Source organism: Manis pentadactyla, assembly GCF_030020395.1.
Source record: "Manis pentadactyla isolate mManPen7 chromosome 15 unlocalized genomic scaffold, mManPen7.hap1 SUPER_15_unloc_1, whole genome shotgun sequence".
Classification (NCBI taxonomy): domain Eukaryota; kingdom Metazoa; phylum Chordata; class Mammalia; order Pholidota; family Manidae; genus Manis; species Manis pentadactyla.
In genome coordinates, this window is record NW_026644588.1 from 551,862 (window position 1) to 566,163 (window position 14,302).

At 44.4% G+C, this 14,302-nt stretch overlaps 1 protein-coding gene across 2 annotated transcripts; it reads left to right on the plus strand.

Moving 5' to 3' along the window:
• Nucleotides 1-4,017: 4,017 nt before the first annotated feature.
• On the plus strand, nucleotides 4,018-13,845 carry ZNF671 (zinc finger protein 671). Of its 2 annotated transcripts, none has more exons than XM_057496525.1 (4): nucleotides 4,018-4,312; nucleotides 8,084-9,094; nucleotides 9,603-9,725; nucleotides 10,321-13,845. In XM_057496525.1, the coding sequence occupies exons 2-4, from the start codon at nucleotides 9,061-9,063 to the stop codon at nucleotides 11,532-11,534; spliced, it is 1,371 nt and encodes a 456-aa protein (XP_057352508.1). In that variant the 5' UTR covers nucleotides 4,018-4,312; nucleotides 8,084-9,060; the 3' UTR covers nucleotides 11,535-13,845. The 2 variants fall into 2 exon arrangements, with proteins under 2 accessions (XP_057352508.1, XP_036756544.2); XM_036900649.2 differs by having other exon boundaries at nucleotides 8,968-9,094.
• Nucleotides 13,846-14,302: the final 457 nt, after the last annotated feature.

Here is a 14,302-nt window from a genome sequence, read left to right on the forward strand (position 1 = left end):
CTGCTCTGAAGCAGGTGGACAAGCAGGAGCTCTGCCTCCGGTTTCCATGGAAAACGTCCCCCTTGCCTGTATCATCAGTGATTTTGAGAACTGGAAGCAAAAACAGAAAGAATTAACAGAAGTGTAAGCAAAATAGGAAGATAGGAAGCTCCACATGGCATCCCCTAGATTCTATAAAAGCTCATTTATAGCTTTTAGAATGGTAACACATTTTAGAATTGTAACGAAGTGTGAGTAGAATGGTCAGAAGGTGGCAGAGAGAAGTTCCGAGGACTCCTTGACAAAGGAACCTTACATACGTGGCACCAAAGCTCGTTGCTGAAGCCCTGGCATGACTACAGTTAGATAGAACATGAAAATGGATTCAGATGCAAGGAATGTGGACAGCCCCTGGAAGCTGGGAGAGGAAGGAAAATATCCTCCCCTGCAAGAAGCCCTGCTTGTACCTTGATTTGAGCCTCAGAAGATCCATTTTAGATTCCTGGCCTCCAGAACTGTAAGAGAATAAATTTCTGTTGTTCTAAGCCACTATATTTGTTACGACAGCAATAGGAAATATCTAATGCAATAAAAGGTAAACTTCCTGTTCGCCTGCAACAGGAAACTGTATCTGTAAGGCACAGCCTCCACAAAGGAAAGACTGAGCTAGTTTTTATATAGACTATTAGGAAGTCCAGTATTTTGCACTTGATGTACTTCTGTGAGGGGCTGAAGCAGTTTCAGACATAAAAATAGGACACAAAGCTCTTTGTAAAGTTAGCCCCAGACCCTAGTCACGTACCAACTTCTGAGAAACTAAACGAAAAGATATAAATCCCATGAGAAACAGGATGTTCAACTAACCCCAGGCTATTTTCTGCTTCTGTACATTGCTTTGCAGTATCACACGTTTCCTGCAGCAAGTGGGCTAAACAGGATGCTTAAGCCCCCTGAGCATTAAACAAGGAATATAGCTTGCTGAATTCAGGCAAAGGCAGAAAAGTTGCAAAACCTAAGCGGGATGCGGTAAAAATGCTTAAAAAGATGTTGTAACAGGGGCTCGGGGCTGCACTTGGAGAGCTTGCTCCTTGGCAGTCGCCGGCCGGCTGAAATAAAGGCTCCCTTTTATAACCTACTTTTCTGTGGGGACCTGTTTCCTTACTCCTGCTCCGGCGTGCCCCATCTGAGACCCATAACATTTCATAAATGGGAGTGTTTAAGGTTGGATGGAATTTTGGCTCTGTTAACATGGGTGTTGAAGTAACTAATCAGAAGCTTACTCTCAGAAAGATGGGCAGTGGAGGGAGGCATTTGCTAGGAGGCTGTTGGCTAGAGGCCTGGGACTGTCCCTGGTTGGCTCTCTTTCCAGACTGGGATTTATCATTGGTTGGTTGACTTTCAGGAAGTTAGAATATTATCGATTGTCGAACTTTCAGAAGTGTAGTACTGGAATAAGGCTGGCACTAATGGCTTGATTTTCAGACATGTGTATTTATACCTAGCTATCTCAAATTAACTGGGGTTAGTTGTTCAGGATTTTGTTAAAAGGATGGTCTTTCTTCAATCTGAAAAAATAAAAAATTTTGATTCCAAATGTCGCCTATTGATCTTCCTTTAGCCTGACCTGAAGGAGAGATCATAAGGAATTATCTTGATCTCTGTAAGGTTGAAGGCACTGGGGGGAGGGGTGATCACGTCAGACCCTGATGACGTGCCAAAGTCCCCGGTTGCTGCCCCCTCCCAACCTGAAAAAATGTGCCTTAGGCTAGCCAATCCTCGCACCGCTGCAAATCTAAGCTCTGCCTCCCCGTGCCTTCTTTAAAAACTCGCTGCCTGCTCTGCTGAGTGTGACTTCCCTGGCCTGTGATAGCCAGACCGAGGAACATCACCCGGGAATTTGCGTTCAAATAAACTACCTGGCCCTTTGTTGCTTCTCTTCACCTGCTTATTTCGGCTAGAATTTATCTTACAATCTCTATGTGTAGAGATATGATTTTTGACTAGTTGCCATTTAAATGAGTTAAGTGCCAATCACTGTGGTGGAAAAATAGCCCTAACTGCTGAATTTTGGCAGTTTATTGAGAAAACCTGAATCCAGACATTTCAGGCATCCTGACAAAGTCAATAAAGAATGAAGACCAAAAGTCATTAAATGTAGGATATCTCCTCATTATAGAACTAATGGAAACCCTATTTGTATGTGCCCCAGTTGATTAAGACTGCCTGGAACTAGTAGGTAGTCATTTAACATATATGCTACAGTAATGAATTACCATAACAGAGAGCTGTTATTTATTTTACCATTCTGACCTTGTCTAAATATCCTCTTTTCCTCCCCCTCCAATTGATTATTATCTTCAGGAAATACAGAATCACAATTGTAGACAAACCTTTGAAGTGATCAAGAAAGGGGGACTGTTCTAAACAAAAAGTCCATTGGAGGAATCCAGGAGGCCCACCGGTTATGGCTGCTCATTGGCTGAGTTGTAACAGTCTCTTGTTGGCTGGGTTGTTGCTGGGGGAGGCAGAAACTCTTCCCTCCTCCTCCTGGGTGGTAAAGTAGCCAAAATAGCATGAGTTGCAAGGTTTCTGTCTTTTCCTTCCAGTGGGGTCTGCAATTGAAGGGGAGTGTTGAGCCTGAGAACTTCCACTATAAGCCTCCTGCAACCATGTCAAGGGGGTATTCCCTTACTAATTTTCACAGTTTATGCTGATGTCAGAGAAGCTCTCCTGAGCCCAATTAAGGTCCAGGTTCTTGTGTCATATGAAAGAATTCAGAGACAAAGCTTAATAAGCCAAGCAACAAGAAGGCTTTATTTAAGGGAAAGTACACAGACAGGAGTGCAGGCCACCTGAGAGTAGAGAGAAGAGCTATGCTTCAAGGTTTTATGGTTTGGGGTTTTATAGAGGTGTTTTGAATATGAGTTGGTATATAACACAGCTTCGTGTGATGTATACAGGTAATGAATATTTCCATTGAAGTTTTGTGTTAAGATTAGGGCTGTCGAGGTGACCTTGTTGATTTGTACCTCAGCATTCTCTGTCCATCAGAGTTGGCATGGAGGTCCACTGAAGCTCCAGAAGGTCTGTTTTCTCTCCTGGTGACACTCCTGAGTTTTGCTCTCTGTCGTGGATACAATGCTACTTAACTGATTCATGCAACTGGAAGAAGGGAGAACAACATGTTAAAGGTTAAGTTAAAGAATAAGCTAGGCCTTTGTTCATAGGCAGAAAAAAATATTTTATAGTGGCACGACGCTTGTCCCTGTCCCTGTCCCTAACTCAATATGACCCATTTTGGAGTTATACCTTGTGGCAATGTTCAGGCAGGCAGTGTCATTCAAATGATCACACACCTTTTTGGACAGTTTCAGCTCTTAAAAGCAATTCTATATATTTTGAGATATATAGTAAGATATGGAGTAAGAAATACTATCTGGACAAAAGTGTTGCTTGCTGGATTGGATATAATCACTGATAACAGAAGAAGCTGGAAATGTTTTCTGAAGAAATCTGACCACTGGCTACAGGGCCACTCAACAGTCTTTCTTTTGGTCCATCTGGAGTTCTCGCTCTTGTCCCTGATTAGAATTGACCTTCACAAAAGTGATCCTAAAGCTTCAGTCTATGTGTATTTAAAAAGCAGTAGCGTAATAGTTATGGGTCCCCAGGTAGGAGTGGACACAGACAGACTTTGTGGTGTGATGTGTGTGCATTTGGGTTTGTGGCTTCAGAGAACGGCTGAAAAACGTCTTCAGACATTTCTGTAACTGGTACAGACTACATTCTACGCAATCTGGGCGCTGGCCCTTTACGAAGGGCGAAGCCCCACCCCATCTTCCGGGATTAGGGGTACCAATGACCAACGCCCCTCACTGTGGCACGTGACCTTACCCCAGTCACTCAAGCCCGGAAGCAGGCATCAAGACCAATGGCTTACTCAGAACTACATTACCCAGAAGCCTATGCGCCACACGTTCCATGGAGGCCCAGAAGAGGGGCATTTCCGTGCATTCGAAAGGCTGCTGGGCGGGACTTCCGGCAGCTTCTTAGCAACGGACATTTTGTGGGTTGCTACGAGAATCTACGGCAGTCAGGGGTCCTGAATACTTGGTCAAGCTGCAGGTACAGGAATCGGGAAGGCACATTTCAAGGTGTCCCTACTGCACAGAGAGGAGTTGGCAGCTCGGCTGTGGGGACTCCTGCCGGTGACCCCGCGGTGGGGGCAGGACTTGGGTTGGTGGTGGCCGCACCCAAGACCTAGACGCCCACTTCTGCCTTGCTCTGCTCACAAGCCCCGATGGCGGCGGCATTGCTGAGGGACCTGGCACAGGTAAACGCGCGACCTCCGGGTCCTCACTGCCACCTCCCAATCCTGAGGCCTCAAGCGACGGGTGTCTGCTTACATCCATGTAGCCCCAGCCCCCGTGTGCAGGACTGTGAGGCGCTCGTGGGTGGGGGGGCCTTCTGACGGCGTGTGTGATGGCGTCACGTGTGTGGGGGAGTGACGGGCAACGGGGCCGACTTGTGCAGATGCTTGGAGTTAACAACTGAGCAGGGCATTTGGGAGATCTGGGGGTCTCAGTGTGATACAGAGGGTGAAGTACTTAATTTTCTAGTCAGAACTCAGGGAGACGTTTTACTTAATAGGATTAAAGGTTTATTATCAAAGGATCTAATTCAGGAACAGCTATGGGTAAGAAATTTGTGGGACAGTGTACAGGGAAAGGACACAAAACTTCCGTACCCTTTCCAGACTGGCTGCTCTTCCACATCTCCGTGTGTGCAGCAACCCGGAATGAGCCCCATCCTTTTGGATTTTTATGGAAGCGTCATTAAGATAGGCAGGATTGATTACATCCTCGGCCATTGGCAGTAGAACTCACTTTCCAGACCTTCTACCCTACCCAGACGTCAGGATTTGGGACTGAAATTCCAACCCTGTAATAAATCACATGGTTGGTTCTTCTGGCAACCAAACCTTTTTCTTGTGTAGACCCAAAGTCACCTCCTTAACATAAACAAAAGACGCTTTATCACGCTCATCACTTGGGAAATACCAAGGGTTTTAAGTGCTACATGCCTGGAATGGGACAAAGACCAAATAAATATTGTAAATCACATTACAGTGCTGTATGGTGAATAAATATAGTATGTTCACAGCGAATTCAGAAAACATTATCAACAGTTTTTAAATGTTCAGTGGTGTAAAACCAAGATGAATGTTTATCTTCTGAATGTTATATTCTTCATATTATCTATATGCGTATTCTTTGTCTGATTTATCCCATTTTGAGAGGATAAACAAGTGAAAGTAATTTATACATTTGGATCCACAATTCTTTTCAGAGTTGTAGTTTAAATATTTTGTATACTTAAATAATAGGGAGAGATTGTCAGACTGTATTAAATGCATGGGCAAACTCCACTGTATATAATAAATGACCCTTAATTACAAAAATAGAGGTACACTAAAAGGAAAGGAGTTGTAATAAGACATGATTACTAACCATGAAAGGTTTGGAGTGGTAATATTAATATAAGAAAAAGTCAACTTCAGAAAAAGTAGTATTACCAAAGATAACACAGGGATATTTTATAATAAATAACTTAATCAAGAAGATATAAAAATACTAACAGTATTTGTGCCTAAGAATAGGCCTTCAAAATGCCTTCCTCAATAACTAATAGAATAGACAGAAAAACAGTAAGGATATAGAAGACATGACAATGTACCAGCTAACTTGATTGAGTGTGTATGAATAAAGCATTACTGCAGACTCCAGCAGAATACACGTTCATTTCAGGTATACATGGAACATTCACCAAGATAAGCCAAATGCTGAACAAAAAATAAATTTCAATAAGTTTTAAAATAGAAGTAGTACAGAATATATTCTCTAAATAAAAGAAAACTAAAGTAGAAATTTAACAATATCTTAGAAAATCCACAGACAAATTTTACAGAATGCTTAAATTATCAAAGAAAAAAGTAAATAAGGGAAACTAATAGAAGACAAACTAGGAACATAATTTTATTAATAGGTAAGGCCAATTTAAATGTATTACTAAACAATAAAATATGTGGAAAACAAATAAATATATTTCTAGTAAAATTGCAGGCCTTTATTCCATAAAGTTCATGGCAACCAAAATTTAGAGTCAAGAAAGACTGTTGAGGGGTATCTCCAATGTCTAAAACTGCCAAGGGATCAACACATAGGCTATAACAAGGGGATACTATTAATTAAGACAAGAAATAAGACTTCAATCTAAATGGCTGAAATAGGAGCAGTGAATGGGAGAGGTAATCCAGGTGGCCACCAGGCATATGAAAAAATATACAAACATTTAAATTTTAGAAATGCGTACCAGATTCAACTGTCTTAACAGAAAGGTTGTAAAGGATTTTAAGATACCTGAAAATTTTACTAGAACTAACCTGAATGTAGGCATAAATAGCATTGAGACAATATTAGCAAATACAGTTCGGCAATATGTATAATGAATTATACATCATGATCAAGAGACATTTATTCCGGAGATGCCAGACTGGTTTAATATTAGAAAGAATGTTACCCAACATATTAACAGGCCAAAGAAGAAAAATTAGGTCATATCAATTAATGCAGAAAAATCACTAGAATAAGTGAATGTAGCAAAGTGCTATGTGTAAGTTCTCTCTCTTTACATATATGTATAAATACACGTGTGTATGTAGACAGGTACAGATGTAAAGGAAATGTAGTCTATATGTCAATAGTACTTAGAAAAACATATAGAAAACAAAAATTGAATGAAATTTTACAAACCAGCTCCACAATAGCATCAAAATATGAAATATTTAGGAATGAATATAATGAAATACGTGCAAGTTCTTTCATTATATTCATTCCCAAGTATTTTATTGAAATCTATGAAGTTGTTTCAGTATTATTTAAAACTTCAAAGTTTTGTTGAAATCCACAAAACACTGCTGTGGAGAGAAATCAAAGACGGCCTAAACAGAGTTTATTAACAGAATAATGAATGAAGTCCATAGAATTCAGTGGTTTTACTTTTCCTCCTTCCCAAGGTTTTGGTACCCCCCACCCTGGTCTCCAGTGGCCAGTGATGGTGTCCCGTTGGAGGCTCAGCCTGGTGAGCTTGAGTCATTTAAATTCAGGCTGAGCCTGCATTAACCACACAGGTGCATCTGGGGCCAGTTCACCTGAGACAGTGTGGGAGTGCAGGGAGGAGCAGGTTCTGGTTCCTGCAGGAGATGAGCACCTGGAACCCTCTGAATTAAGGGTGCAAGTTAAGAGGGTGTGGAGTTACTTTTCTGTCCTCCAGTGTGAAGGGTGTGAAGCACTGTTGGGAGAATGACCTAAGGATGGCATGCAGTTCCCCATGTAATAAGCCCAGTGACTGTGTGCTGTGGATACTGTTATTTCCCCATTTCAGAAATGGGGAAACTGAGACTTGGAGAAGTGAGGTGTGCCCAAGATCTGTAATTAGTAATGGGGTTGCTGGCTGCAAACCCAGGTATGCGTCCTCTCAGTGCTCCAGCCCTGAAGCCAGACGCTACACACCATGGTGTAGAATCCATTGCCAATCTGAATCCAAACACCACGCAATTGGCTCTAATTCAAGTTCAAGTTTGTGAGTTTGAATGTAAGGTGCAGAAGAACTGTGCCACAGAATTTGAAATGGTATCAACCCTATGCTGTACTATCTCCTAAGGAAAAATAGAGATTGTAAATCTTGAATCATCTTGCCAGAAGAATCTATCCCTAGTGCAAGAGACTACCTGAAATTTATTTATAGCATCATTCTATATGTGTGATTATTTTTTCTCAAAATAATTTTAAATAGCACAGATTGTACACATTTTAAAATTTTGAATCATTGCTGTTAAGACTACCTATAGGTCCGAGCTATGTGTGTCTGAATTTTCACAGATACTACCCTTAAATTTGCTCTGCAGAATTCCTTTGTGTGGATATGCCATACTCTGTATACACATCACCAGGTGAAGAACAACTGAATTGTTTTTAGTTTTTGTCTGTTACGCTTAAAGCTACTATAAACTTTCACATACAAAAAAAAAAAATTCGCTCTGCAGATAGGCAGCCTTGACCACCTCCCCCTACCTGAGGACATGAGAACCCAGGTCCCTTGGGATGAAGACTGTGTCCAGCACTGATCATGCATCTGGCACTGTTTTAAGTGCTTTGTACATAACCTCACTAAGACGTAGGTACTATTTTTTTCTGCCATTTTAATGAATGGACATTTATGTTTGAGGAACATGTAAATGACTTCAAAAAGGCCTGTGAGGGAAGTCTTATCTTCACTTTTCGTTTCACATAATGGAGGGTAAGACTGCTTTCCTAGAGTCCAAAATTCGGAGGGATGATGCTGCGATTAAAGTTCATGACCTTCCAAAGTAGCCAGGGCCAGTGCGTCATCCAGGACCTGGGGCACCTGATGGAGACCGAGGACACAGAATGAGGTACAGCGAGGGGGCTTGGGAGTGACTGGCATGTTCAGCACACAGTGGGCACTCAGTAAATGATTATTTGCCTTCCACCCTCTGACCACCTAGGTTTCCGTTCTGCCACAGGCACAGTGTTGACTACAATACCCAGAAGGCTCTGCACCACGTGGTGGCACCCCTCGGCTAATGATGGCCCAGGATTAGGTTTAGGAGGCATGATCTGGGGTTCCCTGGGGGAATTGGCTGCCAGGAGAGGAGGTGGGCCTCTGTGTGCCAGGCTCAGCTTAAATGGCATGTGTCTGCCAGCCTGCTTGTTAGCCATGGAATGACGTGGCAGTCACAAGGTGGGTGGGGGGATAAACGGGAGAGAATGAGGACCCCTGGTGCCAGTGCCTGGTGTCCTCTGTGCTTTTGGGACCTGGGGCAGTGGTGATCAAGGTGGTGTAGACAGGCTGAGCGGGGCACTCAGTCAAGAGGCTTCCTGGACCTTGCTGGCTGTGTCACTGCAGGGCTGTGTGGCCTCTGAGGATGTGTTTGTGTACTTCTCCCGGGAAGAGTGGAGGCTCCTGGATGAGGCTCAGAGGCTCCTGTACCAGGGTGTGATGCTGGAGAACTTGGCGCTTTTAGCCTCACTGGGTAAGGCCCTCCCACCAACCCCATTCTCGTTGTCCTTTTCCCCAGGGGCTGCTCCGTCCTTCCCGTGGCCAGACCATGGCCACCGCCTCCCCGCCGGGCTTCCTGGAGTGGGTAACGTGGGTGTCGGGCTTGAGCTGTACGGCGTGTCCTTGCTCCTTACTGAGCCGCCCGGAAGCCACACAGCCAGGGGTTTGGAGACCACAAGATGTGGTTTGCCCAGTGATACCATTAGTCTTGCTCATTTCCTGGGCTGGCGTAATTGTCTGGAATTACGGCACCTCTGTGCCCCTGGCCCTGCTCCCTTCCTCTAGGGGCCGTTTTCTGGGGCTCAGTTAAACCAGGAGTGATAGGCACTCCCATAGTCCCCGCTGTGGGGACCTCTGGGCTGTTTCTGCAAAACCTTCTTTTGAGGTTCTTTTTGTGATGATTTTTTTTCACCTGGGCTCTGTCATAGGGTGGGTTGCTCTGGGCCAGTTCTGGCCGCTCACCCGTCCTGTGTCTCCCTTAGGAATTGCGTCCTCCAGGTCCCACTTAGTCATGCAGCTGGTGCAAGGGGAGGAGCCCTGGATGCCTGACCAAGTGGATCTGAGTCCAGCAGCAGCAGGAGAGGCTCAGAAGGGATCTGGGCCTGGTGAGTGGACACCAGGAAAGGGCATGATGTCCAGGTTGAGTTAAAATACCAGCATTATTGACTGTTCACACCAGTGTTTTGTTCCAAGACTGGTAGCCACACAACACTGCTACTCAACCCTCCCCATTCTTGACATTGTGACTTATTTTCTGTCTGACTTCTAGCCCCTCGCCATCTCCTGTGTCTCTCACATTTACCTTATACCCTAGTCTGCATTGTTCTGCAACATTGGCCCGCCCTCAGTGCATCATGAGATGTACATGTATCCTTAAACAGACCTTGCAAACCAGCTGCTCGCTTGTACTTGGACTTTCCTGGGCCTGCACATGCCCTTCAGCAGAGCCAGCACCCTACTGGAAGCCTTTTGCTGTACTCCATCCATCCGCATATCCTTGCCTTCAGGAGGCTGCCCCCGTTCTGTGAGCTTCAGAGGCCCATTATTGCTTAGCAACCCTTTCTCCCCCCTTGTCCCTGCCTCTCTTGTCTTGGAAACAGTCCCATGGACTTACTCCTGGGTGGGCCATACACACATTACGATGGGGTTGCCCCTCCACTGAAGTCAGCCTGCCTCTCATTGGCACATCTCTGCTTTCAGGCTGTTGGTGTGGAGTGGACAGTAAAGATACATCCTCCGAGCAGAGTGTTTCCTCGGAAGGAGTGTCGCAGGTCAGGACTCCTCTGGCAGGCATGAACACCCACCCACATGACATGTCTGGCCCAGTATTGAAAGACAGGTCACTCCTGACCGATTACCAGAGGGGAGGAGCCAGGCATCAGCCACTCACCTGCCAGGCATGTGGGAAGCAGTTCTGGCCCAGTGCAAACTGTCCTCAGCACCAGGAGCAGCGGAGTGCAGAGAGGCCCTTCAGGAAGGATGAGGGCAGGGACTCCCTGAAAAGCTGCAGAACCTACGTGCCAGAGATCTGCACATACGGTGCAGGTGGAGTGGGCTTCCCAGCCACCTCTGGCCTTCCTCAGCACCGGGTTCCCCCTATTAAGATGAAACCCCACAAGAGTACTGAGCTCCAGGGAGCCCTTCACACTGGACAGGGGTGTCACAAGTGCAGTGAGTGTGGGAAGGTGTTCACCCGCAGAGACACACTTACTCGGCACCAGAGAGTCCACACTGGAGAAAGACCTTATGAGTGCAGCACATGTGGCAAGTTATTTAGCCAAAGCTGTGACCTTTTTAAACATGAGACAATACACACTGGCGAAAGGCCTTACAAGTGCAGCGATTGTGGGAAATTCTTTAGACAAGTCTCTGGCCTTATTGAACACAGGAGAGTTCACACGGGTGAAAGGCTCTATCAGTGCAGTAACTGTGGAAAATTCTTTAGTAGTAAGTCTAACCTCATTAGACACCAGGAAGTCCACACAGGAGCAAGGCCTTATGTGTGCAGTGAATGTGGGAAGGAGTTCAACCGCAAACACACACTTGTTCTGCACCAGAGAACTCACACTGGAGAAAAGCCTTATGAGTGCAGCGAATGTGGGAAAGCCTTCAGCCAAAGCTCCCACCTTAATGTCCATTGGAGAATTCACAGCAATGATTATGAGTGCAGCAAATGTGGGAAAGCATTTAGCTGCATCTCCAAACTCATTCAGCACCAGAAAGTCCACTCTGGAGAAAACCCTTACGAGTGCAGCAAATGTGGGAAAGCCTTTACTCAAAGGCCAAACCTTGTTCGGCACTGGAAGATTCATACTGGAGAACGACCTTATGCGTGCAGCGAATGTGGGAAAGAGTTTAACCGCAAACACACACTTATTCTCCATCAGAAGATTCACACTGGCAAAAAATCTTAAGGCTACAGCAAATTTGGAAAGCCCTTTAGCCGACACTCCCTACTTATGGCATGGTGGAGAATTCCTAGCAGTATTATGAGTGCCCAGATGTAAGAAAGCTTTTACCCAAAGACCAAATCTTACTCAGCACTGGGAAGTCTGCATTGGGCAGAGGTCTTAGCAGTACAAGGGATGTGCTGTCCCGTTGTGCAGCCTAAGAGCGCTCGCCGAGGTGATGCTCTGTGAGCAGGCACTATGAGGGAGCCGTCACAGAGGAGTAGAACCCCATACCCGTGAGTACCCACCCCTGGGAGATTCCCTACGAGTACACAGACGTGAGGTCCTTCCAGGAGCCGTCTTGCACATCCTAGACCACGTGCTTCTGCTGGTGGTGGAATCCATCCCACTGCTACCATCTGGCAAAGTCTCACGGTGTGTGGCAGTCGTTCCAGCACACATGGCAGGCTGAACTCTGCTGTCGGTTCAGTCCCTGGCAGTGGCCCATGGGTGTCCTCATGTCTTCCCTTTTGAGTGGTTTGTGCATGGAAAGAATCAGCGCTCAAGGTGGGTTCTCAAGCTTGCCCAGGTTTGCCTTCATGGACTCTGGTCTCATGTGATGCTTGCGGTGGAAGTATAGTCTCCACCATACCCAGCCCTTGAACTGCGTGCCTCACTGCTCATGTTTGTGCGATAATAAAGTCCTTATTCTCTGAGCTGCTTTTAATCTTGAAGGTTCTGATCATGAGGAGTGTTTTGAGGACACAGTTGTGTTCTACCAGCCTGAAAGGATAAACGTATTTTGTGGGAATGCCCAGATATTTATGTCACAGAGAGGACAGTATGATGGCAGAGAGTGGTTCTCACTCTGGTTTTGGCTGAATTTGCATCATTACCTGAGGCCAAGCAACATTGTAGAGCTTTGTGAAACGTTTCCTGTGACCTAGATGCTAATTTTATTTGTGGGTCCATAAGTAACTGAGGAGGGGCAGGCGTCACAACCTCCAGTGCCTCTGGGAGTGGCGTGAGCCTGCCGCCTTCTTCCATGGAATGTTCCGCATTCCCAAGCACTATTAAGAGGAAGCTGGCCTCTGTTCACTAGGCGGATATCACTGGCTGGAAGGCCTTCAGGAGCTAAACGGGAAATGAATTGATACAGAAGCACTATGTGTGATTGATACGGAGTTGGGGAGATGACAAACTAGAGGGAGGTGCTCCCTGAAAGGTAGCTGCGTAGATATCCCCACGCTGCTGTTGCACAGGATCAGAGGGCAAAGAAATCTATGGATTCAGAGCTACATCTCTCCTATGGCAAAGGCCACCTGAAGGATAAAGATGCTGGATTTGTGGATTCCCTTAGACTCGGGATGGTCCAGGTCAAGGCTGTTGCTGTACAGGCAGGAAAACAGGGGGTCAGAGAAGGGAGAGCCAGGATTGCAGGGGTATGTCTTTCATGATTTATCCAGTGTTCTTGGTGATTCATGCAGAAATGGTTTTCACTGGGCATCAATTTTTGCTGCCACTGAGGCAGGGCCACATCTCCCAAGGCATGAAGAGAGAGATGGTGCAGTAAACAGTAGCGTTGACTAGGACTTAATTTGTCCTTTTCCTGTTTTCTTAAGGTGAACTGTGTTATTAATTTGAAAAGTACCTTCTAATGTAGTCATTTATTATTTAAGTTTCCCTATAATCTATATTAGCAATATCTCACAAATGTTGATATAATGTACATTGGTTTCAAATTGGGCTGAAAAAATTCTAGCTTTTTCTCAGGGACTTCTGGATAAATGGCTTTTACACATTATTAAGATCAGGGCATTGGGATTTATTATGTGTTGTTTAAAATTCAAAAATCCCATGATAACACCTAGGGCCATTTTGGTTTCCAGTTAGCATAATAGTTAGTGGTCTGGCTTGATGGTTACCGGAAGGGCATAAAAATCCCTGCTGGTGATTCCCAGTAAAGAAAACTAATCAGCCCACCGTACATCAGGCATCTTAACTCTTAGATAAGTCAGCAATGGCCAGAAGTAGGGTCAAAGGTGTGGTCTCTGGAGAATCTGTGGCCAGAAATTAACTCTTTTTATTGAGGCACTTATGTACCAGGCAATACTTTTTTCAATGATAAATATGCACAATGTATATGTATATCAAAACATTAAGTTGTAAAGCTTAAACACATATAATTTTGTCAATAAAGCCAGAAAAAAAAAAGAGAAATACAAAATATTTTGAATAGCTGAAGGAGAGCATGGATTATACTTAAGAACAAGGCTTTTAATATAATGAACATTATATTGAACATTATAATAAACATTTTTTATTTCACATGTGATCTTGAAAACTATTATTGTAAGTCATACTTTTCTATACCAATGTTGTGAAAATGAATCCTAAAGTAAAAAAAAAAATGTTTTAAATTAAACAATTTTGCATAATGAAAAAACATTCCTGCTAGTATCTTCTTACTTAGACTCTCTTGAAACCAGGATTTATCACTCAAGTCAGATACTCAGATATTTGTGGTTTAATCAGGAAGTGAATCAGATCAGTGTGTGAATAAGCATTGGGGAGACTGCCTGGGTGTCTGTCTGACCCCTAACGTTGTCCTGCATTTTCTTCCTCTTGTCACATCCTTTCTTTTAAGGAAACCTCATATGAATATGATCTGTGGAGTCTTGCAAGTATTTCAAATCACAGTACTCGGGAAAGTTGCAGTTGGTGATGAGGGTGGAATATATGGTATGACCCCTGATTCTAATTCAAATAATAACTAATGGGTTTTGCAGAAA

Excerpts from the sequence above, each read along its gene's own strand:
- ZNF671 (XM_036900649.2), top strand. The coding sequence starts at position 4,280 with ATGGCGGCGGCATTGCTGAGGGACCTGGCACAG. Across the intron at positions 9,095-9,602 it reads GGCGCTTTTAGCCTCACTGG|GAATTGCGTCCTCCAGGTCC; the intron begins GTAAGGCCCTCC and ends TGTCTCCCTTAG. Across the intron at positions 9,726-10,320 it reads TCAGAAGGGATCTGGGCCTG|GCTGTTGGTGTGGAGTGGAC; the intron begins GTGAGTGGACAC and ends CTCTGCTTTCAG.